The sequence below is a fragment of the Eucyclogobius newberryi genome, unplaced genomic scaffold (genome assembly GCF_026437365.1).
Source record: "Eucyclogobius newberryi isolate DKJ021-1_F unplaced genomic scaffold, fEucNew1.0.hap1 SCAF_53, whole genome shotgun sequence".
Lineage (NCBI taxonomy): Eukaryota > Metazoa > Chordata > Actinopteri > Gobiiformes > Gobiidae > Eucyclogobius > Eucyclogobius newberryi.
Window position 1 is genome coordinate 362,700 of NW_027316201.1, and position 25,814 is coordinate 388,513.

Here is a 25,814-nt window from a genome sequence, read left to right on the forward strand (position 1 = left end):
ACAGAGAGAGAGACCACAGAGAGAGAGACCACAGAGAGAGAGGCCCCCACAGAGAGAGAGAGACCACAGAGAGAGAGAGACCAGAGAGAGAGAGAGACCACAGAGAGAGAGGGGCCCACAGAGAGAGAGGGGCCCACAGAGAGAGAGGGGCCCACAGAGAGAGAGAGACCAGAGAGAGCCCCCCCCCCAGAGAGAGAGAGATCCCACAGAGAGAGAGGCCCCCACAGAGAGAGAGAGACCACAGAGAGAGAGACCACAGAGAGAGAGGCCCCCACAGAGAGAGAGAGACCACAGAGAGAGAGACCACAGAGAGAGAGACCACAGAGAGAGAGGCCCCCACAGAGAGAGAGACCACAGAGAGAGAGAGACCACAGAGAGAGAGAGACCACAGAGAGAGAGACCACAGAGAGAGAGACCACAGAGAGAGAGGCCCCCACAGAGAGAGAGAGACCACAGAGAGAGAGAGACCAGAGAGAGAGAGAGAGACCACAGAGAGAGAGGGGCCCACAGAGAGAGAGACCACAGAGAGAGAGGGGCCCACAGAGAGAGAGAGACCAGAGAGAGCCCCCCCCCCAGAGAGAGAGAGATCCCACAGAGAGAGAGGCCCCCACAGAGAGAGAGAGACCACAGAGAGAGAGACCACAGAGAGAGAGAGACCACAGAGAGAGAGACCACAGAGAGAGAGGCCCCCACAGAGAGAGAGGCCCCCACAGAGAGAGAGAGACCACAGAGAGAGAGAGACCACAGAGAGAGAGAGACCACAGAGAGAGAGAGACCACAGAGAGAGAGACCACAGAGAGAGAGACCACAGAGAGAGAGGCCCCCACAGAGAGAGAGAGACCACAGAGAGAGAGAGACCAGAGAGAGAGAGAGACCACAGAGAGAGAGGGGCCCACAGAGAGAGAGGGGCCCACAGAGAGAGAGGGGCCCACAGAGAGAGAGAGACCAGAGAGAGCCCCCCCCCCAGAGAGAGAGAGATCCCACAGAGAGAGAGGCCCCCACAGAGAGAGAGAGACCACAGAGAGAGAGACCACAGAGAGAGAGGCCCCCACAGAGAGAGAGAGACCACAGAGAGAGAGACCACAGAGAGAGAGACCACAGAGAGAGAGGCCCCCACAGAGAGAGAGACCACAGAGAGAGAGAGACCACAGAGAGAGAGAGACCACAGAGAGAGAGACCACAGAGAGAGAGGCCCCCACAGAGAGAGAGGCCCCCACAGAGAGAGAGAGACCACAGAGAGAGAGAGACCAGAGAGAGAGAGAGAGACCACAGAGAGAGAGGGGCCCACAGAGAGAGAGACCACAGAGAGAGAGGGGCCCACAGAGAGAGAGAGACCAGAGAGAGCCCCCCCCCCAGAGAGAGAGAGATCCCACAGAGAGAGAGGCCCCCACAGAGAGAGAGAGACCACAGAGAGAGAGACCACAGAGAGAGAGAGACCACAGAGAGAGAGACCACAGAGAGAGAGACCACAGAGATAGAGAGACCACAGAGAGAGAGGGGCCCACAGAGAGAGAGAGACCAGAGAGAGCCCCCCCCCCAGAGAGAGAGAGATCCCACAGAGAGAGAGGCCCCCACAGAGAGAGAGAGACCACAGAGAGAGAGAGACCACAGAGAGAGAGACCACAGAGAGAGAGGCCCCCACAGAGAGAGAGAGACCACAGAGAGAGAGAGACCACAGAGAGAGAGACCACAGAGAGAGAGACCACAGAGAGAGAGAGACCACAGAGAGAGAGACCACAGAGAGAGAGAGACCACAGAGAGAGAGAGACCACAGAGAGAGAGAGACCACAGAGAGAGAGACCACAGAGAGAGAGAGACCACAGAGAGAGAGACCACAGAGAGAGAGAGACCACAGGAGTCGATCCCAAATTTACTTACTTTCAATTTGCAGAATAAAAAACAGTGGGTTTGGGGAGACTGGATTTACCTGGAGGTTAACCTGTTCCCATCAGCCTCTTTGACCCTGTGTGCGCACAGGTCTGACCAGTGCGCACAGGTCAGACCTGTGCGCACTGGTCAGACCTGTGCGCACTGGTCAGACCTGTGCGCACTGGTCTGACCAGTGCGCACTGGTCAGACCTGTGCGCACAGGTCAGACCCACCTGTCATTGCTTCATAAAAGAGGATGTTACGTTCCACATGTGAGTGTGATGCATCATGGGAAAGCTTAGGCCTTCTAGTTTCTGCAGATGTGCACATGTCACACTGTCAGGGCTTCAGAACTTACACTATAGAAGCAGAAACATGAACAAAACATCCTTTTTTTAGTCTCGCCTGAATATTGTCCATGTGTAAAGGTCCTGAGCAGGACAGACTTCATTGTGTTTATGCTGTTCACTGCACATGCTGTTGTCATGACAACAACTGTGTCAAGTTTCACATCTCTAGAACAGAAGCATTTTGGTGCTTTGACCTTTTTGTATCAAAAAGTATATTCAAGTGATCCAAATATGTGCCAACTGTGCCAAACTGCTTTATTACAGTTTTAGCTCCTCTATGATCATAAAACATACATTTGATGTTTTGTAGAACCACTAATACTATTATAACTGCTAAAAACAAGGTATGTGAAAATGTGTCCCATATCGAGGTGAAAAAATAATATTTTTATTTTATTTTTGTATTGGTATAATACATATATCTAACAAAATGCGCATTCATAAGGCGAATAAAATCAAAAAACGTGATGCGTAAAATCTAGTCGCCTCCTGCCCAAAAATCTGGCTCTTGACCGTCTTTTACGCACGAGAATAGAGACGATTCTGTGTGAATAAGCCCTAAGTCCCACCCACCGTTCTAAAGCTTGGCTCATTGGCAAGAATATTATGTAAATCAAAGTGTTCTACGTCATCTCAATCACGTGCTATCTGGGTGTAAACAAAGAAGGCCGCGCGCATCGGAAGCGGCGCATTTTTCCCTCCGGAGGCTGTAGAGGACAAACCCGAGGACAGTGGACGGGCTCATTCTGTAGGACACAGTCTGAAGAAAAGATCGATACAAACACCATCTTATAAGTCAAACAGGTCGTTTGTTATGGACGAGCCTTAATCCTGACCATCGTCACAGAAGAAAACTTAGTTTACTTGACAATATCTGGAAATGTGAAAACTCCAGTAAAAATACAAGTGTATATTGTTTTTCTGTGGATTATTATGGACAGAACGAGTCGACACTGAAGGAGTGAACGTTGATGAGGCCGTCATAAGTCACAAAACAGGTCAGACATTTTGAAGAAAGTTGAGACTTTCTCACAAACTATTGGTAATTGCTTCTTGGGGCGTATTATTCAATCAATGACATATTCGTTTTGTTGAGAAAATAAGCTTTAAAATGATGTATAACTTATGGTATTGACCACGGAAATAAGAGTGATGATGTAAGAGAATATTAGAGATATAGAGAAAGCTCCGGCCTCAGGATGTGAGAGGTTAAACTGACCCATCTGAACATGAAAAACAGTAATAACACGTTTATACACAAGTATATGAAGTATATGAAGTACTGACCGTTGGACATTCTGTCGGAGTCGTACATCCCTGAGGTTCTCCTGGTTCTTCTGCGAGGAGTGTCTGAGGAAAGAGTCATGTTCAGAGCCTGAACACAAGGGGTCAGGGGGCCCGCAGAGGGGGGGGGTCAGGGGGCCTGCAGAGGGGGGGTCAGGGGGCCCGCAGAGGGGGGGGGTCAGAGGGGGGGGTCAGGGCGGGTCTTACTTTCTCCGTTGGACAGGTTGAGTCCAGACTCTGGTCTTCTCTCTGGAGCTCGGCCGTTGGTCTTGTTCTTGCTGCCCAAAGGTCGACCTCTGCGACCTCCAGAGCCCTTCATCTGTGGGGGCCTCTCGTCCTCCGGGGGCCCGTCCTCTTTGTTCTGGACGGACACAGAGCCAAGAGTCATTATTATGAACAATAATCAGTGGTCAGGGTCAGTGGAGGTCCCGGGGTCGGGTCAGTGGGGGTCCGGGGTGGGGTCAGTGGGGGTCCCAGGTCAGTGGATCAGACCTTCAGTTTGCCTCTCCTCTTCTTGGAGCCTTTCTCTGAGGGCCAGATGATGCGGTCGGCCTTGACCCACTCGTCGTACCTGAGGACACATAAACACGGTCTTAATCGGTCCTGGTCCAGGCTCAGGTCCAAGCTCTGACCCCAGACCCCAGACCCCAGGCCCCAGGCCCCAGACCCCAGGCCCCAGACCCCAGGCCCCAGGCCCCAGGCCCCAGGCCCCAGGCCCCAGACCCCAGGCCGTAACATGTAGTGATGGAAGTCCAGTTACCTGAACAGAACAACACAGTCTGAGAGCGGACTAAGTCTAATGTGACTATGACTGTGTGTAAACTGTTCAAAAGAATCAAACTAGAACTAGAACCATCTGGACCAGAACCAGGAGGATCCAGACTTAAACCAGCTTTAAAGGAAACAAGACAAATATATTTGTTAATATTTGGAAAAGTGGGCCGGATCACATGGTTTGGAGGGCGGGGCGTGTTACGCGTTACACGGGGCGGGGCGCGTTACCTGACGTTCCAGCCGTAGTAATGCACCAGGTAGAAGCTCTCTCCGTTGTCCACGTCGGTCTTCTTGATGTGAGCCTCATAGATCTTCTGCGTTTTCCCTCGGCCGTACTTCACTCGGACTCTGGTCCCATTGACTCCATCAGGGTCCTCCTCTGACCTGCAGCAGACCAGGGTCAGAACCTGCTCCTCATGGCGGTCAGAACCTGCTCCTCATGGCGGTCAGAACCTGCTCCTCATGGCGGTCAGAACCTGCTCCTCATGGCGGTCAGAACCTGCTCCTCATGGCGGTCACACTGAGCTTTTCTCACCTTTCCGTGGGCTGATGCGGCAGCTCGTCGTCTTCGTCCTCGTCGTCTTCGTCCTCGTCGTCTTCGTCCTCGTCGTCTGAGCCTCTCTCCGATTGGTCACTGAGCCTGCCCAGGCTCTCCGATTGGTCGGTGAGCCTGGGCGTGCACTCCGATTGGTCGGTGAGCCTGGGCGTGCGCTCCGATTGGTCGGTTTGTCGAGGCGTGCGTTTGCGTGGTTCATCAGAGTCAGTGCCTCGTTTGTCCTGTAGGGGGCCCCCGCTGCGTCGGCCCTGAGCACAAACATTAAGACAGATGCAGGTTTATGAATTACACTCTCTGGGAGTGACAGGTGTTCTGATTGGTTACTCACTCTCGGGGAGGCGTGTCTTTCCTCGCGGTCGCTCTCACTCTCCGATTCAGTCTCAGTTTTCACCATGTCTTTAAGATCCACCCCTGCCGCTCTCTGATTGGACGTGGGGCTGCTCTTTGGCTCAGGCACTCTGTGATTGGCCGGGCTGCTCTTGGTTTCTGAGGTTGCTTTCTGATTGGCTGGGGAGGGCGGGGGGCGGGGGTTGTTGTGGTGGATGGTTCTGAAGGTGATGAGCGCCGAGCGGCAGAACTCCTCGAACCCAAACAGGTATCTGCGAACACACAGAGGGCGGGTCTAAGGGCGGGTCTAAGGGCGGGCCTAAGGGCGGGCCCAAGGCGGGTCTAAGGGCGGGTCTAAGGGCGGGTCTATGGCAGGTCTAAGGACAGGTCTATGGACAGGTCTATGGACAGGTCTATGGACAGGTCTAAGGCGAGTCTAAGGACAGGTCTAAGGACAGGTCTATGGACAGGTCTATGGACAGGTCTAAGGCGAGTCTAAGGACAGGTCTAAGGACAGGTCTATGGACAGGTCTATGGACAGGTCTAAGGACAGGTCTAAGGACAGGTCTATGGACAGGTCTAAGGCGGGTCTAAGGACAGGTCTATGGCAGGTCCATGGCAGGTCTAAGGACAGGTCCATGGCAGGTCTAAGGACAGGTCTAAGGACAGGTCTAAGGACAGGTCTAAGGACAGGTCTAAGGACAGGTCTAAGGACAGGTCTAAGGACAGGTCTATGGACAGGTCTATGGACAGGTCTAAGGACAGGTCTATGGACAGGTCTATGGACAGGTCTAAGGCGGGTCTAAGGACAGGTCTATGGCAGGTCCATGGCAGGTCTAAGGACAGGTCCATGGCAGGTCTAAGGACAGGTCCATGGCAGGTCTAAGGACAGGTCTAAGGACAGGTCTATGGACAGGTCTATGGCAGGTCTAAGGCGAGTCTAAGGGCGAGTCTAAGGACAGGTCTAAGGACAGGTCCATGGCAGGTCTAAGGACAGGTCTATGGCAGGTCTAAGGACAGGTCCATGGCAGGTCTAAGGACAGGTCTATGGACAGGTCTAAGGCGGGTCTAAGGACAGGTCTATGGCAGGTCCATGGCAGGTCTAAGGACAGGTCCATGGCAGGTCTAAGGACAGGTCCATGGCAGGTCTAAGGACAGGTCTATGGACAGGTCTAAGGACAGGTCTATGGCAGGTCTAAGGACAGGTCTATGGCAGGTCTAAGGACAGGTCCATGGCAGGTCTAAGGACAGGTCTATGGACAGGTCTAAGGCGGGTCTAAGGACAGGTCTATGGCAGGTCCATGGCAGGTCTAAGGACAGGTCCATGGCAGGTCTAAGGACAGGTCCATGGCAGGTCTAAGGACAGGTCTATGGACAGGTCTAAGGACAGGTCTATGGCAGGTCTAAGGACAGGTCTATGGCAGGTCTAAGGACAGGTCTATGGCAGGTCTAAGGACAGGTCCATGGCAGGTCTAAGGACAGGTCTATGGACAGGTCTAAGGACAGGTCTAAGGACAGGTCCATGGCAGGTCTAAGGACAGGTCCATGGCAGGTCTAAGGACAGGTCTATGGACAGGTCTAAGGCGGGTCTAAGGACAGGTCTATGGCAGGTCCATGGCAGGTCTAAGGACAGGTCCATGGCAGGTCTAAGGACAGGTCCATGGCAGGTCTAAGGACAGGTCTATGGACAGGTCTAAGGACAGGTCTATGGCAGGTCTAAGGACAGGTCTATGGCAGGTCTAAGGACAGGTCCATGGCAGGTCTAAGGACAGGTCTATGGACAGGTCTAAGGACAGGTCTAAGGACAGGTCCATGGCAGGTCTAAGGACAGGTCCATGGCAGGTCTAAGGACAGGTCTATGGACAGGTCTAAGGACAGGTCTATGGCAGGTCCATGGCAGGTCTAAGGACAGGTCCATGGCAGGTCTAAGGACAGGTCCATGGCAGGTCTAAGGACAGGTCTATGGACAGGTCTAAGGCGGGTCTAAGGACAGGTCTATGGCAGGTCCATGGCAGGTCTAAGGACAGGTCCATGGCAGGTCTAAGGACAGGTCCATGGCAGGTCTAAGGACAGGTCTATGGACAGGTCTAAGGACAGGTCTATGGCAGGTCTAAGGACAGGTCTATGGCAGGTCCATGGCAGGTCTAAGGACAGGTCCATGGCAGGTCTAAGGACAGGTCCATGGCAGGTCTAAGGACAGGTCCATGGCAGGTCTAAGGACAGGTCCATGGCAGGTCTAAGGACAGGTCTATGGCAGGTCCATGGCAGGTCTAAGGACAGGTCCATGGCAGGTCTAAGGACAGGTCCATGGCAGGTCTAAGGACAGGTCTAAGGACAGGTCTATGGACAGGTCTATGGCAGGTCTAAGGCGAGTCTAAGGGCGAGTCTAAGGACAGGTCTAAGGACAGGTCTATGGACAGGTCTATGGACAGGTCTAAGGACAGGTCTAAGGACAGGTCTATGGACAGGTCTAAGGCGGGTCTAAGGACAGGTCTATGGCAGGTCCATGGCAGGTCTAAGGACAGGTCCATGGCAGGTCTAAGGACAGGTCCATGGCAGGTCTAAGGACAGGTCTAAGGACAGGTCTAAGGACAGGTCTAAGGACAGGTCTAAGGACAGGTCTATGGACAGGTCTATGGACAGGTCTAAGGACAGGTCTATGGACAGGTCTATGGACAGGTCTAAGGCGGGTCTAAGGACAGGTCTATGGCAGGTCCATGGCAGGTCTAAGGACAGGTCCATGGCAGGTCTAAGGACAGGTCCATGGCAGGTCTAAGGACAGGTCTAAGGACAGGTCTATGGACAGGTCTATGGCAGGTCTAAGGCGAGTCTAAGGGCGAGTCTAAGGACAGGTCTAAGGACAGGTCCATGGCAGGTCTAAGGACAGGTCTATGGCAGGTCTAAGGACAGGTCCATGGCAGGTCTAAGGACAGGTCTATGGACAGGTCTAAGGCGGGTCTAAGGACAGGTCTATGGCAGGTCCATGGCAGGTCTAAGGACAGGTCCATGGCAGGTCTAAGGACAGGTCCATGGCAGGTCTAAGGACAGGTCTATGGACAGGTCTAAGGACAGGTCTATGGCAGGTCTAAGGACAGGTCTATGGCAGGTCTAAGGACAGGTCCATGGCAGGTCTAAGGACAGGTCTATGGACAGGTCTAAGGCGGGTCTAAGGACAGGTCTATGGCAGGTCCATGGCAGGTCTAAGGACAGGTCCATGGCAGGTCTAAGGACAGGTCCATGGCAGGTCTAAGGACAGGTCTATGGACAGGTCTAAGGACAGGTCTATGGCAGGTCTAAGGACAGGTCTATGGCAGGTCTAAGGACAGGTCTATGGCAGGTCTAAGGACAGGTCCATGGCAGGTCTAAGGACAGGTCTATGGACAGGTCTAAGGACAGGTCTAAGGACAGGTCCATGGCAGGTCTAAGGACAGGTCCATGGCAGGTCTAAGGACAGGTCTATGGACAGGTCTAAGGCGGGTCTAAGGACAGGTCTATGGCAGGTCCATGGCAGGTCTAAGGACAGGTCCATGGCAGGTCTAAGGACAGGTCCATGGCAGGTCTAAGGACAGGTCTATGGACAGGTCTAAGGACAGGTCTATGGCAGGTCTAAGGACAGGTCTATGGCAGGTCTAAGGACAGGTCCATGGCAGGTCTAAGGACAGGTCTATGGACAGGTCTAAGGACAGGTCTAAGGACAGGTCCATGGCAGGTCTAAGGACAGGTCCATGGCAGGTCTAAGGACAGGTCTATGGACAGGTCTAAGGACAGGTCTATGGCAGGTCCATGGCAGGTCTAAGGACAGGTCCATGGCAGGTCTAAGGACAGGTCCATGGCAGGTCTAAGGACAGGTCTATGGACAGGTCTAAGGCGGGTCTAAGGACAGGTCTATGGCAGGTCCATGGCAGGTCTAAGGACAGGTCCATGGCAGGTCTAAGGACAGGTCCATGGCAGGTCTAAGGACAGGTCTATGGACAGGTCTAAGGACAGGTCTATGGCAGGTCTAAGGACAGGTCTATGGCAGGTCCATGGCAGGTCTAAGGACAGGTCCATGGCAGGTCTAAGGACAGGTCCATGGCAGGTCTAAGGACAGGTCCATGGCAGGTCTAAGGACAGGTCTATGGCAGGTCCATGGCAGGTCTAAGGACAGGTCCATGGCAGGTCTAAGGACAGGTCCATGGCAGGTCTAAGGACAGGTCTATGGACAGGTCTAAGGACAGGTCTATGGCAGGTCCATGGCAGGTCTAAGGACAGGTCCATGGCAGGTCTAAAGACAGGTCTATGGACAGGTCTAAGGACAGGTCTATGGCAGGTCTAAGGACAGGTCTATGGCAGGTCTAAGGACAGGTCTAAGGACAGGTCCATGGCAGGTCTAAGGCGGGTCTCACTTCTTGTAGGCCGTCTTGACGTTGTAGGCGGCTGCAGAGTTGAGCACTGGGATGCCCAGGTCGATGTAGATCTGCTTCCACACAGTTCCAGACTTGATGGCGTTGCAGCCGCTCTGATGAGTCACCAGCCTGAAGAGCTTGAACAGGTTCAGGTCTTTGTAGCCCAGGACGGGGGGCTTGTTTATGGGCGTCCCTGATGAGAGAGCACGGGTCAGAAGGGGGGTCAGAGGGCGGGTCAGAGGGCAGGTCAGAGGGCGGGTCAGAGGGCAGGTCAGAGCGGGGGTCAGAGCGGGGGTCAGAGTACGGGAGAGGCTTCGTACCTCTGTCCTCCATAAACTTGTAGAGCTGCTGCAGGAAGTGATCCCTCTCCTCTGGGTCCGACTCTTCCTCTGGCTGTAGGACACAAGGAGAGGAGACAAGGACACAGGGAGAGGAGACAAGGACACAGGGAGAGGAGACAAGGACACAGGGAGAGGAGACAAGACAATGACACAGGGAGAGGAGACAAGGACACAGGGAGAGGAGACAAGGACCAGAAGGTTAGATAGATTTTCTGTATTGTATATCGACTACCTTTAATCAGATTAGAAACAACCATTCTTTGGATGCTCCCGGTCTAGGGCGTTCTCACCTCTTCTCGGACACATTTCCTGGTCGTTCTCACCTCTTCCTGGACACATTTCCTGGTCGTTCTCACCTCTTCCTGGACACATTTCCTGGTCCTTCTCACCTCTTCCTGGACACATTTCCTGGTCCTTCTCACCTCTTCCTGGACACATTTCCTGGTCGTTCTCACCTCTTCCTGGACACATTTCCTGGTCGTTCTCACCTCTTCCTGGACACATTTCCTGGTCCTTCGCACCTCTTCCTGGACACATTTCCTGGTCCTTCTCACCTCTTCCTGGACACATTTCCTGGTCGTTCTCACCTCTTCCTGGACACATTTCCTGGTCCTTCTCACCTCTTCCTGGACACATTTCCTGGTCCTTCTCACCTCTTCCTGGACACATTTCCTGGTCCTTCTCACCTCTTCCTGGACACATTTCCTGGTCCTTCTCACCTCTTCCTGGACACATTTCCTGGTCCTTCTCACCTCTTCCTGGACACATTTCCTGGTCCTTCTCACCTCTTCCTGGACACATTTCCTGGTCCTTCTCACCTCTTCCTGGACACATTTCCTGGTCCTTCTCACCTCTTCCTGGACACATTTCCTGGTCCTTCTCACCTCTTCCTGGACACATTTCCTGGTCGTTCTCACCTCTTCCTTGACACATTTCCTGGTCGTTCTCACCTCTTCCTGGACACATTTCCTGGTCCTTCTCACCTCTTCCTGGACACATTTCCTGGTCCTTCTCACCTCTTCCTGGACACATTTCTTGCGGCGCTCCTGCTCTTCTTGGTCTTCGTTGTCGTGCTTCTCGTCGCTGTCAGATGAAGACTCCAGGATCTGACTCAGGTCCATCTTCCAAACTTCAGGGACGGCTCTGGTCCTGAGGAAGGCCTGGGCCGCACACAAACCTGTGCAAAGGACACGCACTCCTCCCGTAAGGACGCGCACTCCTCCCGTAAGGACACGCACTCCTCCCGTAAGGACACGCACTCCTCCCTTAAGGACACGCACTCCTCCCTTAAGGACACGCACTCCTCCCTTAAGGACACGCACTCCTCCCTTAAGGACACGCACTCCTCCCTTAAGGACACGCACTCCTCCCTTAAGGACACGCACTCCTCCCTTAAGGACACGCACTCCTCCCTTAAGGACACGCACTCCTCCCTTAAGGACACGCACTCCTCCCTTAAGGACACACACTCCTCCCTTAAGGACACACACTCCTCCCTTAAGGACACACACTCCTCCCTTAAGGACACACACTCCTCCCTTAAGGACACACACTCCTCCCTTAAGGACACACACTCCTCCCTTAAGGACACACACTCCTCCCTTAAGGACACACACTCCTCCCTTAAGGACACACACTCCTCCCTTAAGGACACACACTCCTCCCTTAAGGACACACACTCCTCCCTTAAGGAGGCCAGTGGCCCTGTGACCCAGAGGCAGGTCAAGAGTATAAACCTTTTCTGTTGGTGAACTCAGGTTTGCAGATGGAGGCGGAGTTCAGTCTGTGCAGGTTTCTCCGGAGCACGGTCAGGCTGAGGGCAGAGGTCAGGTCAGAGGTCACAGACTGTAAAATGTGTTAACAATGGAAATGAAACCCACAATTTTCCGTCTCCAAATGAGCGAACCAAACAGTTTTCCTTCTTCACCACCAACTCCTCGTTACAGACAGGAGACAGCACCTGACACAGACAGGGGCCACAGGTAAGACAGGGGCCCCCCCGCCCCCCGCAGGTGAGACGGGGGGCCCCCCGCCCCCCGCAGGTGAGACGGGGGGGAGTTTAGAGCATGAAGTGCACTGACCAGGACTAGAGCAGGATCAGGGGCCTCCACAGAACACACTGTTCCCAGGAGCTCGTCACTGACTCTGACCTTCTGCTCCTCCTCTGAAGAAGACGAAGACTCATGCTCTTCATCAGCTCTGAAACATGAGTGAGAGTCTGAAACAGGTCTAAAGGAGGTCTAAAGGAGGTCTGAAGGAGGTCTAAAGGAGGTCTAAACCAGGTCAAAAGGAGGTCTAAACCAGGTCAAAAGGAGGTCTAAACCAGGTCAAAAGGAGGTCTAAAGGAGGTCTGAAGGAGGTCTAAAGGAGGTCTAAACCAGGTCAAAAGGAGGTCTGAAGGAGGTCTAAACCAAGTCAAAAAGAGGTCTGAAGGAGGTCTAAACCAAGTCAAAAAGAGGTCAAAAGGAGGTCTGAAGGAGGTCTAAACCAAGTCAAAAGAAGGTCTGAAGGAGGTCTAAACCAGGTCAAAAGGAGGTCTGAAGGAGGTCAAAACCAGGTCAAATGGAGGTCTGAAGGAGGTCTAAACCAGGTCAAAAGGAGGTCTGAAGAAGGTCTAAACCAGGTCAAAAGGAGGTCTAAACCAGGTCAAAAGGAGGTCTAAACCAGGTCAAAAGGAGGTCTGAAACAGGTCTGAAGGAGGTCTAAAGGAGGTTTGAAGGAGGTCTAAACCAGGTCAAAAGGAGGTCTGAAGGAGGTCAAAACCAGGTCAAATGGAGGTCTGAAGGAGGTCTAAAGGAGGTCTAAACCAGGTCAAAAGGAGGTCTGAAGGAGGTCTAAAGGAGGTCTAAACCAGGTCAAAAGGAGGTCTGAAACAGGTCTGAAGGAGGTCTAAAGGAGGTTTGAAGGAGGTCTAAACCAGGTCAAAAGGAGGTCTGAAGGAGGTCAAAACCAGGTCAAATGGAGGTCTGAAGGAGGTCAAAAGGAGGTCTGAAGGAGGTCTGAAAGAGGTCTAAAGGAGGTCTAAACCAGGTCAAAAAGAGGTCTGAAGGAGGTCTAAACCAAGTCAAAAAGAGGTCAAAAGGAGGTCTAAACCAGGTCAAAAGGAGGTCTGAAGGAGGTCTAAACCAAGTCAAAAAGAGGTCTGAAGGAGGTCTAAACCAAGTCAAAAGGAGGTCTAAACCAGGTCAAAAGGAGGTCTAAACCAGGTCAAAAGGAGGTCTAAACCAGGTCAAATGGAGGTCTAAACCAGGTCTAAACCAGATCAAAAGGAGGTCTGAAGGAGGTCTAAACCAGATCAAAAGGAGGTCTGAAGGAGGTCTAAACCAGGTCAAAAGGAGGTCTAAACCAGGTCAAAAGGAGGTCTAAACCAGGTCAAAAGGAGGTCTAAACCAGGTCAAAAGGAGGTCTAAACCAGGTCAAATGGAGGTCTAAACCAGGTCTAAACCAGATCAAAAGGAGGTCTGAAGGAGGTCTAAACCAGATCAAAAGGAGGTCTGAAGGAGGTCTAAACCAGGTCAAATGGCGGTCTAAACCAGGTCTAAACCAGGTCAAAAGGAGGTCTAAACCAGGTCAAAAGGAGGTCTGAAGGAGGTCTGCAGAGACTCACACGGCCTGGGAGGAGCGGCGCCCCCTGTTGGACTTCTTGCTGATGACAGGCGTCCCGAAGTGCTCCGGGTTGGTCAGAGGAAGCTGGTCCAGAGTCTGAAGCACAAACACATTTGAGCTAAAGAATCTTTAACACCTTCAAAAGCCGAGCTCCACAGCACAAAGATGCACGAGTTTAACATTAGAGTGGGACATGAGGCAAACGTCACCCATTCAGGAGCCAAATGACTCCAAAAGTAAAAGTATAAGAAGAGATCTAAAGACTGACCTCACTTTCAGCAAAGTGTCTCTCTCCTTTGAGACAAAGAGACGTTCTGCGCAGAGTCTTCTCATCTCCATCATCGAACACTGAGGCACAGACATGTCAGACCCGTCACTGACCCACAGACATGTCACTGACCCACAGACCTGTCACTGACTGGCACTGACCCACAGACCTGTCACTGACCCACAGACATGTCACTGACTGGCACTGACCCACAGACATGTCACTGACCCACAGACATGTCACTGACTGGCACTGACCCACAGACATGTCACTGACCCACAGACCTGTCACTGACTGGCACTGACCCACAGACATGTCACTGACTGGCACTGACCCACAGACATGTCACTGACCCACAGACCTGTCACTGACTGGCACTGACCCACAGACCTGTCACTGACTGGCACTGACCCACAGACCTGTCACTGACTGGCACTGACCCACAGACATGTCACTGACCTATCACTGACCCACAGACATGTCACTGACCTATCACTGACCCACAGACATGTCACTGACCTATCACTGACCCACAGACATGTCACTGACCTATCACTGACCCACAGACATGTCACTGACCTATCACTGACCCACAGACCTGTCACTGACCTGGCACTGACCCACAGACATGTCACTGACCTATCACTGACCCACAGACCCGTCACTGACCTGGCACTGACCCACAGACATGTCACTGACCTATCACTGACCCACAGACCCGTCACTGACCTGGCACTGACCCACAGACATGTCACAGACCCGTCACTGACCCACAGTGTAGAGACTCGCGTCGGTGAGTTTCCCGATGACGGCCTCAGAGTTTCCTCCTTCATTGGTTTTCACTTCGACCACAGATCCAACCTGAAGGAGACAAGAGTCCAGAAGGAGACAAGAGTCCAGAAGAAGAAGGAGACAAGAGTCCAGAAGAAGAAGGAGACAAGAGTTCAGAAGAAGAAGGAGACAAGAGTCCAGAAGAAGAAGGAGACAAGAGTCCAGAAGAAGAAGGAGACAAGAGTTCAGAAGAAGAAGGAGACAAGAGTTCAGAAGAAGAAGGAGGCAAGAGTCCAGAAGAAGAAGGAGACGACAAGAGTCCAGAAGAAGGAGACGACAAGAGTCCAGAAGAAGGAGACGACAAGAGTCCAGAAGAAGAAGGAGGCAAGAGTCCAGAAGAAGAAGGAGACAAGAGTTCAGAAGAAGGAGACAAGAGTCCAGAAGAAGAAGGAGGCAAGAGTTCAGAAGAAGAAGGAGACAAGAGTCCAGAAGAAGAAGGAGACAAGAGTCCAGAAGAAGAAGGAGGCAAGAGTCCAGAAGAAGAAGGAGGCAAGAGTCCAGAAGAAGAAGGAGGCAAGAGTCCAGAAGAAGGAGACAAGAGTCCAGAAGAAGAAGGAGACAAGAGTCCAGAAGAAGAAGGAGACAAGAGTCCAGAAGAAGAAGGAGACAAAAGTCCAGAAGAAGAAGGAGACAAGAGTCCAGAAGAAGAAGGAGACAAGAGTTCAGAAGAAGAAGGAGACGACAAGAGTCCAGAAGAAGGAGACAAGAGTCCAGAAGAAGAAGGAGACAAGAGTTCAGAAGAAGAAGGAGACGACAAGAGTCCAGAAGAAGAAGGAGACGACAAGAGTCCAGAAGAAGAAGGAGACGACAAGAGTCCAGAAGAAGAAGGAGACGACAAGAGTCCAGAAGAAGAAGGAGACGACAAGAGTCCAGAAGAAGGAGACAAGAGTTCAGAAGAAGAAGGAGACAAGAGTCCAGAAGAAGAAGGAGACAAGAGTCCAGAAGAAGAAGGAGACAAGAGTCCAGAAGAAGAAGGAGACGACAAGAGTCCAGAAGAAGGACGACAAGAGTCCAGAAGAAGAAGGAGACGACAAGAGTCCAGAAGAAGAAGGAGACAAGAGTTCAGAAGGAGACAAGAGTTCAGAAGAAGGAGACAAGAGTTCAGAAGAAGAAGGAGACAAGAGTTCAGAAGAAGGAGACGACAAGAGTTCAGAAGAAGAAGGAGACGACAAGAGTTCAGAAGAAGAAGGAGACGACAAGAGTTCAGAAGAAGAAGGAGACGACAAGAGTCCAGAAGAAGAAGGAGACGACAAGAGTCCAGAAGAAGAAGGAGACGACAAGAGTCCAGAAGAAGGAGACAAGAGTTCAGAAGAAGAAGGAGACAAGAGTCCAGAAGAAGAAGGAGACGACAAGAGTCCAGAAGAAGAAGGACGACAAGAGTCCAGAAGAAGAAGGAGACGACAAGAGTCCAGAAGAAGAAGGAGACGACAAGAGTCCAGAAGAAGAAGGAGACAAGAGTCCAGAAGAAGAAGGAGACGACAAGAGTCCAGAAGAAGAAGGAGACGACAAGAGTCCAGAAGAAGAAGGAGACAAGAGTCCAGAAGAAGAAGGAGACAAGAGTTCAGAAGAAGAAGGAGACAAGAGTTCAGAAGAAGAAGGAGATAAGAGTTCAGAAGAAGAAGGAGACAAGAGTTCAGAAGAAGAAGGAGACAAGAGTTCAGAAGAAGAAGGAGACAAGAGTCCAGAAGAAGGAGACAAGAGTTCAGAAGAAGAAGGAGACAAGAGTCCAGAAGAAGGAGACAAGAGTTCAGAATAAGAAGGAGACGACAAGAGTCCAGAAGAAGAAGGAGACAAGAGTTCAGAAGAAGAAGGAGACAAGAGTTCAGAAGAAGGAGACAAGAGTTCAGAAGAAGAAGGAGACAAGAGTTCAGAAGAAGAAGGAGACGACAAGAGTCCAGAAGAAGAAGGAGACGACAAGAGTCCAGAAGAAGAAGGAGACGACAAGAGTCCAGAAGAAGAAGGAGACAAGAGTTCAGAAGAAGAAGGAGACAAGAGTCCAGAAGAAGAAGGAGACGACAAGAGTCCAGAAGAAGAAGGAGACGACAAGAGTCCAGAAGAAGAAGGAGACGACAAGAGTCCAGAAGAAGAAGGAGACAAGAGTTCAGAAGGAGACAAGAGTTCAGAAGGAGACAAGAGTCCAGAAGAAGAAGGAGACAAGAGTCCAGAAGAAGAAGGAGACAAGAGTCCAGAAGAAGGAGACGACAAGAGTCCAGAAGAAGAAGGAGACGACAAGAGTCCAGAAGAAGAAGGAGACGACAAGAGTCCAGAAGAAGAAGGAGACGACAAGAGTCCAGAAGAAGAAGGAGACGACAAGAGTCCAGAAGAAGAAGGAGACAAGAGTTCAGAAGAAGAAGGAGACAAGAGTCCAGAAGAAGAAGGAGACAAGAGTCCAGAAGAAGGAGACGACAAGAGTCCAGAAGAAGGAGACAAGAGTTCAGAAGAAGAAGGAGACAAGAGTTCAGAAGAAGGAGACAAGAGTTAAGAAGAAGAAGGAGACAAGAGTTCAGAAGAAGAAGGAGACAAGAGTTCAGAAGAAGAAGGAGACAAGAGTTCAGAAGAAGAAGGAGACAAGAGTTCAGAAGAAGAAGGAGACGACAAGAGTCCAGAAGAAGGAGACAAGAGTTCAGAAGGAGACAAGAGTCCAGAAGGAGACAAGAGTTCAGAAGAAGAAGGAGACGACAAGAGTCCAGAAGAAGAAGGAGACGACAAGAGTCCAGAAGAAGAAGGAGACAAGAGTCCAGAAGAAGAAGGAGACAAGAGTCCAGAAGAAGAAGGAGACGACAAGAGTCCAGAAGAAGAAGGAGACGACAAGAGTCCAGAAGAAGGAGACGACAAGAGTCTAGAAGAAGAAGGAGACAAGAGTTCAGAAGAAGAAGGAGACAAGAGTTCAGAAGAAGAAGGAGACAAGAGTTCAGAAGAAGAAGAAGGAGGCAAGAGTTCAGAAGAAGAAGGAGACAAGAGTCCAGAAGAAGAAGGAGACAAGAGTCCAGAAGAAGAAGGAGGCAAGAGTCCAGAAGAAGAAGGAGGCAAGAGTCCAGAAGAAGAAGGAGACGACAAGAGTTCAGAAGAAGAAGGAGACAAGAGTCCAGAAGAAGAAGGAGGCAAGAGTCCAGAAGAAGAAGGAGACAAGAGTTCAGAAGAAGAAGGAGACAAGAGTTCAGAAGAAGAAGGAGACAAGAGTTCAGAAGAAGAAGGAGACAAGAGTTCAGAAGAAGAAGGAGACAAGAGTTCAGAAGAAGAAGGAGACAAGAGTTCAGAAGAAGAAGGAGACAAGAGTTCAGAAGAAGAAGGAGACAAGAGTTCAGAAGAAGAAGGAGACAAGAGTCCAGAAGAAGAAGGAGACAAGAGTCCAGAAGAAGAAGGAGACAAGAGTTCAGAAGAAGAAGGAGACAAGAGTCCAGAAGAAGAAGGAGACAAGAGTCCAGAAGAAGAAGGAGACAAGAGTTCAGAAGAAGAAGGAGGCAAGAGTCCAGAAGAAGAAGGAGACGACAAGAGTCCAGAAGAAGGAGACGACAAGAGTCCAGAAGAAGAAGGAGGCAAGAGTCCAGAAGAAGAAGGAGACAAGAGTTCAGAAGAAGGAGACAAGAGTCCAGAAGAAGAAGGAGGCAAGAGTTCAGAAGAAGAAGGAGACAAGAGTCCAGAAGAAGAAGGAGACAAGAGTCCAGAAGAAGAAGGAGGCAAGAGTCCAGAAGAAGAAGGAGGCAAGAGTCCAGAAGAAGAAGGAGGCAAGAGTCCAGAAGAAGGAGACAAGAGTCCAGAAGAAGGAGACAAGAGTCCAGAAGAAGAAGGAGACAAGAGTCCAGAAGAAGAAGGAGACAAGAGTCCAGAAGAAGAAGGAGACAAAAGTCCAGAAGAAGAAGGAGACAAGAGTCCAGAAGAAGAAGGAGACAAGAGTCCAGAAGAAGAAGGAGACAAGAGTTCAGAAGAAGAAGGAGACAAGAGTCCAGAAGAAGAAGGAGACAAGAGTCCAGAAGAAGAAGGAGACGACAAGAGTCCAGAAGAAGGACGACAAGAGTCCTGAAGAAGAAGGAGACGACAAGAGTTCAGAAGAAGAAGGAGACAAGAGTTCAGAAGGAGACAAGAGTTCAGAAGAAGGAGACAAGAGTTCAGAAGAAGGAGACAAGAGTTCAGAAGAAGGAGACAAGAGTTCAGAAGAAGAAGGAGACGACAAGAGTCCAGAAGAAGAAGGAGACGACAAGAGTCCAGAAGAAGAAGGAGACGACAAGAGTCCAGAAGAAGAAGGAGACAAGAGTCCAGAAGAAGAAGGAGACAAGAGTCCAGAAGAAGGAGACGACAAGAGTCCAGAAGAAGAAGGAGACGACAAGAGTCCAGAAGAAGAAGGAGACGACAAGAGTCCAGAAGAAGAAGGAGACGACAAGAGTCCAGAAGAAGAAGGAGACGACAAGAGTTCAGAAGAAGAAGGAGACAAGAGTTCAGAAGAAGAAGGAGACAAGAGTCCAGAAGAAGAAGGAGACAAGAGTCCAGAAGAAGAAGGAGACGACAAGAGTCCAGAAGAAGGAGACAAGAGTTCAGAAGAAGAAGGAGACAAGAGTTCAGAAGAAGGAGACAAGAGTTCAGAAGAAGAAGGAGACAAGAGTTCAGAAGAAGAAGGAGACAAGAGTTCAGAAGAAGAAGGAGACGACAAGAGTCCAGAAGAAGGAGACAAGAGTTCAGAAGGAGACAAGAGTCCAGAAGGAGACAAGAGTTCAGAAGAAGAAGGAGACGACAAGAGTTCAGAAGAACAAGGAGACGACAAGAGTTCAGAAGAAGAAGGAGACGACAAGAGTCCAGAAGAAGAAGGAGACAAGAGTCCAGAAGAAGGAGACAAGAGTCCAGAAGAAGAAGGAGACAAGAGTCCAGAAGAAGAAGGAGACGACAAGAGTCCAGAAGAAGGAGACGACAAGAGTCCAGAAGAAGAAGGAGACAAGAGTTCAGAAGAAGAAGGAGACAAGAGTTCAGAAGAAGAAGAAGGAGGCAAAAGTTCAGAAGAAGGAGACAAGAGTCCAGAAGAAGAAGGAGACAAGAGTCCAGAAGAAGAAGGAGGCAAGAGTCCAGAAGAAGAAGGAGACGACAAGAGTCCAGAAGAAGAAGGAGGCAAGAGTCCAGAAGAAGAAGGAGACAAGAGTTCAGAAGAAGAAGGAGACAAGAGTTCAGAAGAAGAAGGAGACAAGAGTTCAGAAGAAGAAGGAGACAAGAGTTCAGAAGAAGAAGGAGACAAGAGTTCAGAAGAAGAAGGAGACAAGAGTTCAGAAGAATAAGGAGACAAGAGTCCAGAAGAAGGAGACAAGAGTTCAGAAGAAGAAGGAGACAAGAGTTCAGAAGAAGAAGGAGACAAGAGTTCAGAAGAAGAAGGAGACAAGAGTTCAGAAGAAGAAGGAGACAAGAGTCCAGAAGAAGAAGGAGGCAAGAGTCCAGAAGAAGAAGGAGATGACAAGAGTCCAGAAGAAGAAGGAGACAAGAGTCCAGAAGAAGAAGGAGACGACAAGAGTTCAGAAGAAGAAGGAGACAAGAGTTCAGAAGAAGAAGGAGACAAGAGTTCAGAAGAAGAAGGAGACAAGAGTTCAGAAGAAGAAGGAGACAAGAGTCCAGAAGAAGAAGGAGACAAGAGTCCAGAAGAAGGAGACAAGAGTCCAGAAGAAGAAGGAGACAAGAGTTCAGAAGAAGAAGGAGACGACAAGAGTCCAGAAGAAGGAGGAGACGACAAGAGTCCAGAAGAAGAAGGAGACAAGAGTCCAGAAGAAGGAGGAGACAAGAGTCCAGAAGAAGAAGGAGACAAGAGTCCAGAAGAAGAAGGAGACAAGAGTCCAGAAGAAGAAGGAGACAGGAGTCCAGAAGAAGAAGGAGACAAGAGTCCAGAAGAAGGAGACAAGAGTTCAGAAGAAGAAGGAGACAAGAGTCCAGAAGAAGAAGGAGACAAGAGTCCAGAAGAAGAAGGAGACAAGAGTCCAGAAGAAGGAGACAAGAGTTCAGAAGAAGGAGACAAGAGTCCAGAAGAAGAAGGAGACGACAAGAGTCCAGAAGAAGAAGGAGACGACAAGAGTCCAGAAGAAGGAGACGACAAGAGTCCAGAAGAAGAAGGAGACAAGAGTTCCGAAGAAGAAGGAGACAAGAGTTCAGAAGAAGAAGGAGACAAGAGTCCAGAAGAAGGAGACAAGAGTCCAGAAGAAGGAGACAAGAGTTCCGAAGAAGAAGGAGACAAGAGTTCAGAAGAAGAAGGAGACAAGAGTCCAGAAGAAGGAGACAAGAGTCCAGAAGAAGGAGACAAGAGTCCAGAAGAAGGAGACAAGAGTTCAGAAGAAGAAAAAGACAAGAGTCCAGAAGAAGGAGACGACAAGAGTCCAGAAGAAGAAGGAGACGACAAGAGTCCAGAAGAAGAAGGAGACGACAAGAGTCCAGAAGAAGAAGGAGACGACAAGAGTCCAGAAGAAGAAGGAGACGACAAGAGTTCAGAAGAAGAAGGAGACGACAAGAGTTCAGAAGAAGGAGACGACAAGAGTTCAGAAGAAGGAGACAAGAGTCCAGAAGAAGAAGGAGACAAGAGTCCAGAAGAAGAAGGAGACAAAGTTCAGAAGAAGAAGGAGACAAGAGTCCAGAAGAAGAAGGAGACAAAGTTCAGAAGAAGAAGGAGACGACAAGAGTCCAGAAGAAGGAGACAAGAGTTCAGAAGAAGGAGACAAGAGTTCAGAAGAAGAAGGAGACAAGAGTCCAGAAGAAGGAGACAAGAGTCCAGAAGAAGAAGGAGACGACAAGAGTCCAGAAGAAGAAGGAGACAAAGTCCAGAAGAAGAAGGAGACAAGAGTCCAGAAGAAGAAGGAGACAAAGTTCAGAAGAAGGAGACAAGAGTCCAGAAGAAGAAGGAGACAAGAGTCCAGAAGAAGAAGGAGACAAGAGTCCAGAAGAAGAAGGAGACAAGAGTTCAGAAGAAGAAGGAGACAAGAGTTCAGAAGAAGAAGGAGACGACAAGAGTCCAGAAGAAGGAGACAAGAGTCCAGAAGAAGAAGGAGACAAAGTTCAGAAGAAGAAGGAGACGACAAGAGTCCAGAAGAAGGAGACAAGAGTCCAGAAGAAGGAGACAAGAGTTCAGAAGAAGGAGACAAGAGTTCAGAAGAAGAAGGAGACGACAAGAGTCCAGAAGAAGGAGACAAGAGTCCAGAAGAAGGAGACAAGAGTTCAGAAGAAGGAGACAAGAGTCCAGAAGAAGAAGGAGACGACAAGAGTCCAGAAGAAGGAGACAAGAGTCCAGAAGAAGAAGTGTGATGTTTCCTCAGACGTGGAGGTCTTACCCGGAGCTGACCTTTGACCTGGTCATCATGCACCACCTGAGACGTGCCCTGACCTTTGAGAGTCACCTGCAACACAGACCACAGCACAATGACCCTGTCACCATGGTTACCAAATGTCTCCATCAGTCGAGACGCTTCAGGTGAACATCAGTTTGACCGTACTGTTGTCACGGTAACTACAGTACTACAATACTGCAGTACTACAATACTGCACAATGACCATTAAAACCTCAAAGGACTCAAGTGAGCGCATATTAACGAGTCTGACCTCTGACCTCCCCGTGTTCAGTAAACACACCATGCAGCTGTTCAGACTGAACTTCTACACAAACAGCAGCAAGGTTAAGCCACACCTGCCAAACAATCTGTGAAGTACTAAAAGTACTACATTTATGTAAAAGTACTTAGTATAGCTGTGTAACAGTACTGCAGAGTGTAAAGGTACTCCTCTGTGTAAAGTACTTTTACTGTGACACGCCCAAAAACATGAATGGGACCTCACGTACTACTAAAGTACTGTAATACAGCAAAAAGTACAATAGATACAAGTACAAGAAACAAGAGTACAACAAGCAAAAATGTACCATTATATTTAATTAAAAAATATACAACTTGAAGTACAAATACAACAAATACTACAAGAAGAGCAAATACCAAAAGTAATGCCACAGAAGGTAAACTCATGAAACTGGTAGAACAAGCAGAAGATGAGAGTTCATGAGCCAAACACAAAAGCTCTAATAGTATTTCATATTTAAAAGTACACATTTCAAATACAAATACTGAGGCTCTTTACGATGGTCCAGCTTTAAAGGGGCGGGGCAGGGCTGTGATTGGTCCCCTCTGATGTTCACTTTGAACCATCGGAAACAAGTTTTTGACCAAAGCCGAGTCAAGACTCTGAGGAGCTCGCCTGAGGAGCTCGCCTGAGGAGCTCGCCTGAGGAGCTCGCCTGAGGAGCTCGCCTGAGGAGCTCGCCTGAGGAGCTCGCCTGAGGAGCTCGCCTGAGGAGCTCGCCTGAGGAGCTCGCCTGAGGAGCTCGCCAGACTCGGGCTCTGAGGAGCTCGCCAGACTCGGGCTCTGAGGAGCTCGCCTGAGGAGCTCGCCAGACTCGGGCTCTGAGGAGCTCGCCAGACTCGGGCTCTGAGGAGCTCGCCAGACTCGGGCTCTGAGGGGCTCTGAGGAGCTCGCCAGACTCGGGCTCAATCATCACTATAAAAAGGAGGTGGGGTTTAGCTTCTTCTTTGTTTCAAAAAGGAGACAAACCTTTTTGTGCCTTTAAAAGTGAAAAATGCACAGAGCAGGTTTAAATGTCTTTTTGTATTTCTGCTTGAGTTTGTGGTAAACGACATGTGACCTCTGACCTCAGACTAAAGTGGAAACTTTGTAACGGTCAAAACGCGGATCAGAGACTGACCTTGACTTTGACGAGACGTTTGACAGTTTTGATTTTGGCCTCACAGAACGCTCCTCTGTACTTCGCACTGACGTCTGTCCCCACAGCCAGGTAGGCAGGCTCCTCCACTGCCTGTACACAAATACACAAATATATATTAATAACACATGTACACACTGTAGGCAGGCTCCTCCACTGCCTGTACACAAATACACAAATATATATTAATAACACATGTACACACTGTAGGCAGGCTCCTCCACTGCCTGTACACAAATACACAAATATATATTAATAACACATGTACACACTGTAGGCAGGCTCCTCCACTGCCTGTACACAAATACACAAATATATATTAATAACACATGTACACACTGTAGGCAGGCTCCTCCACTGCCTGTACACAAATACACAAATATATATTAATAACACATGTACACACTGTAGGCAGGCTCCTCCACTGCCTGTACACAAATACACAAATATATATTAATAACACATGTACACACTGTAGGCAGGCTCCTCCACTGCCTGTACACAAATACACAAATATATATTAATAACACATGTACACACTGTAGGCAGGCTCCTCCACTGCCTGTACACAAATACACAAATATATATTAATAACACATGTACACACTGTAGGCAGGCTCCTCCACTGCCTGTACACAAATATGAATCATGTACAGAACAAAGTGCATTTACCTGATATTTATGCATAGCATCATTATTAACATGGAACTATTCAAAGTGTGCGGCTCAACCTGGGCCACTCCCTGTTGCCGTGGTGACGCTGTGGTGCCACTGACCTTCATGTTGCTGTTATTTGAGGACGTCCAGCTCGAAATCGCAGTGGAACTCACTGTGAAGAGAAGAAGATTCAAACTCTTTAGACACAAGTTTAGTTCAAGTTTAATGTCACAAGATGAAGCTTTGAACGTTTCACACGTTACAGTGGATCAAAAGGACATAAATGTGGATCAAAAGGACATAAATGTGGATCAAAAGGACATAAATGTGGATCAAAAGGACATAAATGTGGATCAAAAGGACATAAATGTGGATCAAAAGGACATAAATGTGGATCAAAAGGACATAAATGTGGATCAAAAGGACATAAATGGGTAAAATGGCTGAACATCACGGGTCCAATGTGACCTGGAGGCTTCATCTGCCCGGTTTGGCCCCGGGCCGGGCCCCGGGCCCCGGCCTGAGGCTCACCGGGGTCAGACGGGACTTTTAAACGGACTTTGCGGCCGCTGCGGTGAAAATACGTGAGTAAAACGTCACGTAGAGGCGCATTCTTCCGCCGTGACCCGGTTCTCCCGCGGCCACCGTCAGAACGGGCCTTTGTTCCGCCTCCGGAGCCGCACGAGTGTCTTGTGCCCGGGTCTGGAGCTCGTGTGCCCGGGTCTGGAGCTCGTGTGCCCGGGGTCTGGAGCTCGTGTGCCCGGGGTCTGGAGCTCCTGCCGCGGCTCCGGGAGCGCTGAGTGTCCGGGGAGCGGAGCTGCTCTTCCCGCGGCTTTGTCGCCATCACAGCTGCGTGTCAGCTCCAGGCCAACTTTCTGCTCCGAACCGGCTCCGAACCGAACCTCCGCGCGCCCACCGGGGACAAACTGGACAAACACGGGACAAACTGGACAAACACGGGACAAACTGGACAAACACGGGACAAACACTGTGGGAATGTGGCGGAAAAGCGGCTTCACTCTCACGAGCTAAATTTAGCTTCGTTTTAGCGTAGCACAGTTTGTGTCAGACGCGATTTAAACCGAGCTGGGCCCGACACCGGAGCCGTCCCCGCGGGTCAGCGCGGTCCAGAGCCGGTCCCGGGCGCCGTGGGCCCGGTTCGACCCTCGGAACACCGTGACACACGCACTTATTTATTTATTTCGCGGCGGATTCACAAAGACGCGGCGGCGGCTTCACATTTTCTCAAAAACAACTGCCATTCAACGCGGTGTAAAGCGGCTCGTAACCGCGCGTTCAGCCGGGCACAGAGGCTCCGGAGCCGGGCACGGGAGCGGGCCGAGCCGGGCCTGGACCCGGGGCCCCTGGAGCCGAGTTCGGGCACAAATATTGACGTTTATACTCACATTGATCGACGGAGCAGCTTCCTCTGCGCCGCGGAGCGAACAACAGGCGTCTGAGCCGGAGCTGTGTTTCCCGCGCTCCCATTGGCTGGAGCAGCGCAGCCGCATTGTGATTGGCTGCGCGAGGCGGACATTTTGATAGGTTTCAGGCTCTGCAGCCAATCACAGCGAAGCCACTGGAGCCCAGGCGTTTGGCCCGAGTCAGAGTTATGTCCAAATAAACTCTAAATATTAAAATCAACTCTAAATATTAAAATCAACTCTAAATAATAAAATCAACTCTAAATAATAAAATCAACTCTAAATAAACTCTAAAATGATAAAATAAACTCTAAATATTAAAATCAACTCTAAATAATAAAATCAACTCTAAATATTAAAATCAACTCTAAATAATAAAATCAACTCTAAATAATAAAATAAACTCTAAATAATAAAATCAACT

At 50.1% G+C, this 25,814-nt stretch overlaps 1 protein-coding gene across 2 annotated transcripts in view; it reads right to left on the bottom strand.

Annotated features, from left to right (window-relative positions):
* The window catches only part of LOC140383529 (uncharacterized), a 46,728-nt gene extending 21,259 nt beyond the window's left edge, over nucleotides 1–25,469 (bottom strand). For both annotated transcript variants that reach the window (XM_072465975.1, XM_072465974.1), the window contains exons 1-19: nucleotides 25,373–25,469; nucleotides 24,086–24,138; nucleotides 23,292–23,402; nucleotides 21,875–21,940; nucleotides 14,531–14,621; nucleotides 13,761–13,840; nucleotides 13,494–13,588; nucleotides 11,968–12,085; nucleotides 11,767–11,846; nucleotides 11,623–11,699; nucleotides 10,903–11,063; nucleotides 9,866–9,938; nucleotides 9,546–9,738; nucleotides 5,162–5,432; nucleotides 4,813–5,081; nucleotides 4,506–4,661; nucleotides 3,996–4,074; nucleotides 3,711–3,864; nucleotides 3,507–3,569 (exon numbers count right to left, since the gene is read on the bottom strand). In XM_072465975.1, the coding sequence (XP_072322076.1) occupies nucleotides 3,507–3,569; nucleotides 3,711–3,864; nucleotides 3,996–4,074; nucleotides 4,506–4,661; nucleotides 4,813–5,081; nucleotides 5,162–5,432; nucleotides 9,546–9,738; nucleotides 9,866–9,938; nucleotides 10,903–11,063; nucleotides 11,623–11,699; nucleotides 11,767–11,846; nucleotides 11,968–12,085; nucleotides 13,494–13,588; nucleotides 13,761–13,840; nucleotides 14,531–14,621; nucleotides 21,875–21,940; nucleotides 23,292–23,402; nucleotides 24,086–24,138; nucleotides 25,373–25,454 (2,272 nt within the window). In that variant the 5' untranslated portion in view covers nucleotides 25,455–25,469. The remainder of the gene's footprint in view (nucleotides 1–3,506; nucleotides 3,570–3,710; nucleotides 3,865–3,995; nucleotides 4,075–4,505; nucleotides 4,662–4,812; nucleotides 5,082–5,161; nucleotides 5,433–9,545; nucleotides 9,739–9,865; nucleotides 9,939–10,902; nucleotides 11,064–11,622; nucleotides 11,700–11,766; nucleotides 11,847–11,967; nucleotides 12,086–13,493; nucleotides 13,589–13,760; nucleotides 13,841–14,530; nucleotides 14,622–21,874; nucleotides 21,941–23,291; nucleotides 23,403–24,085; nucleotides 24,139–25,372) is intronic.
* Nucleotides 25,470–25,814: the final 345 nt, after the last annotated feature.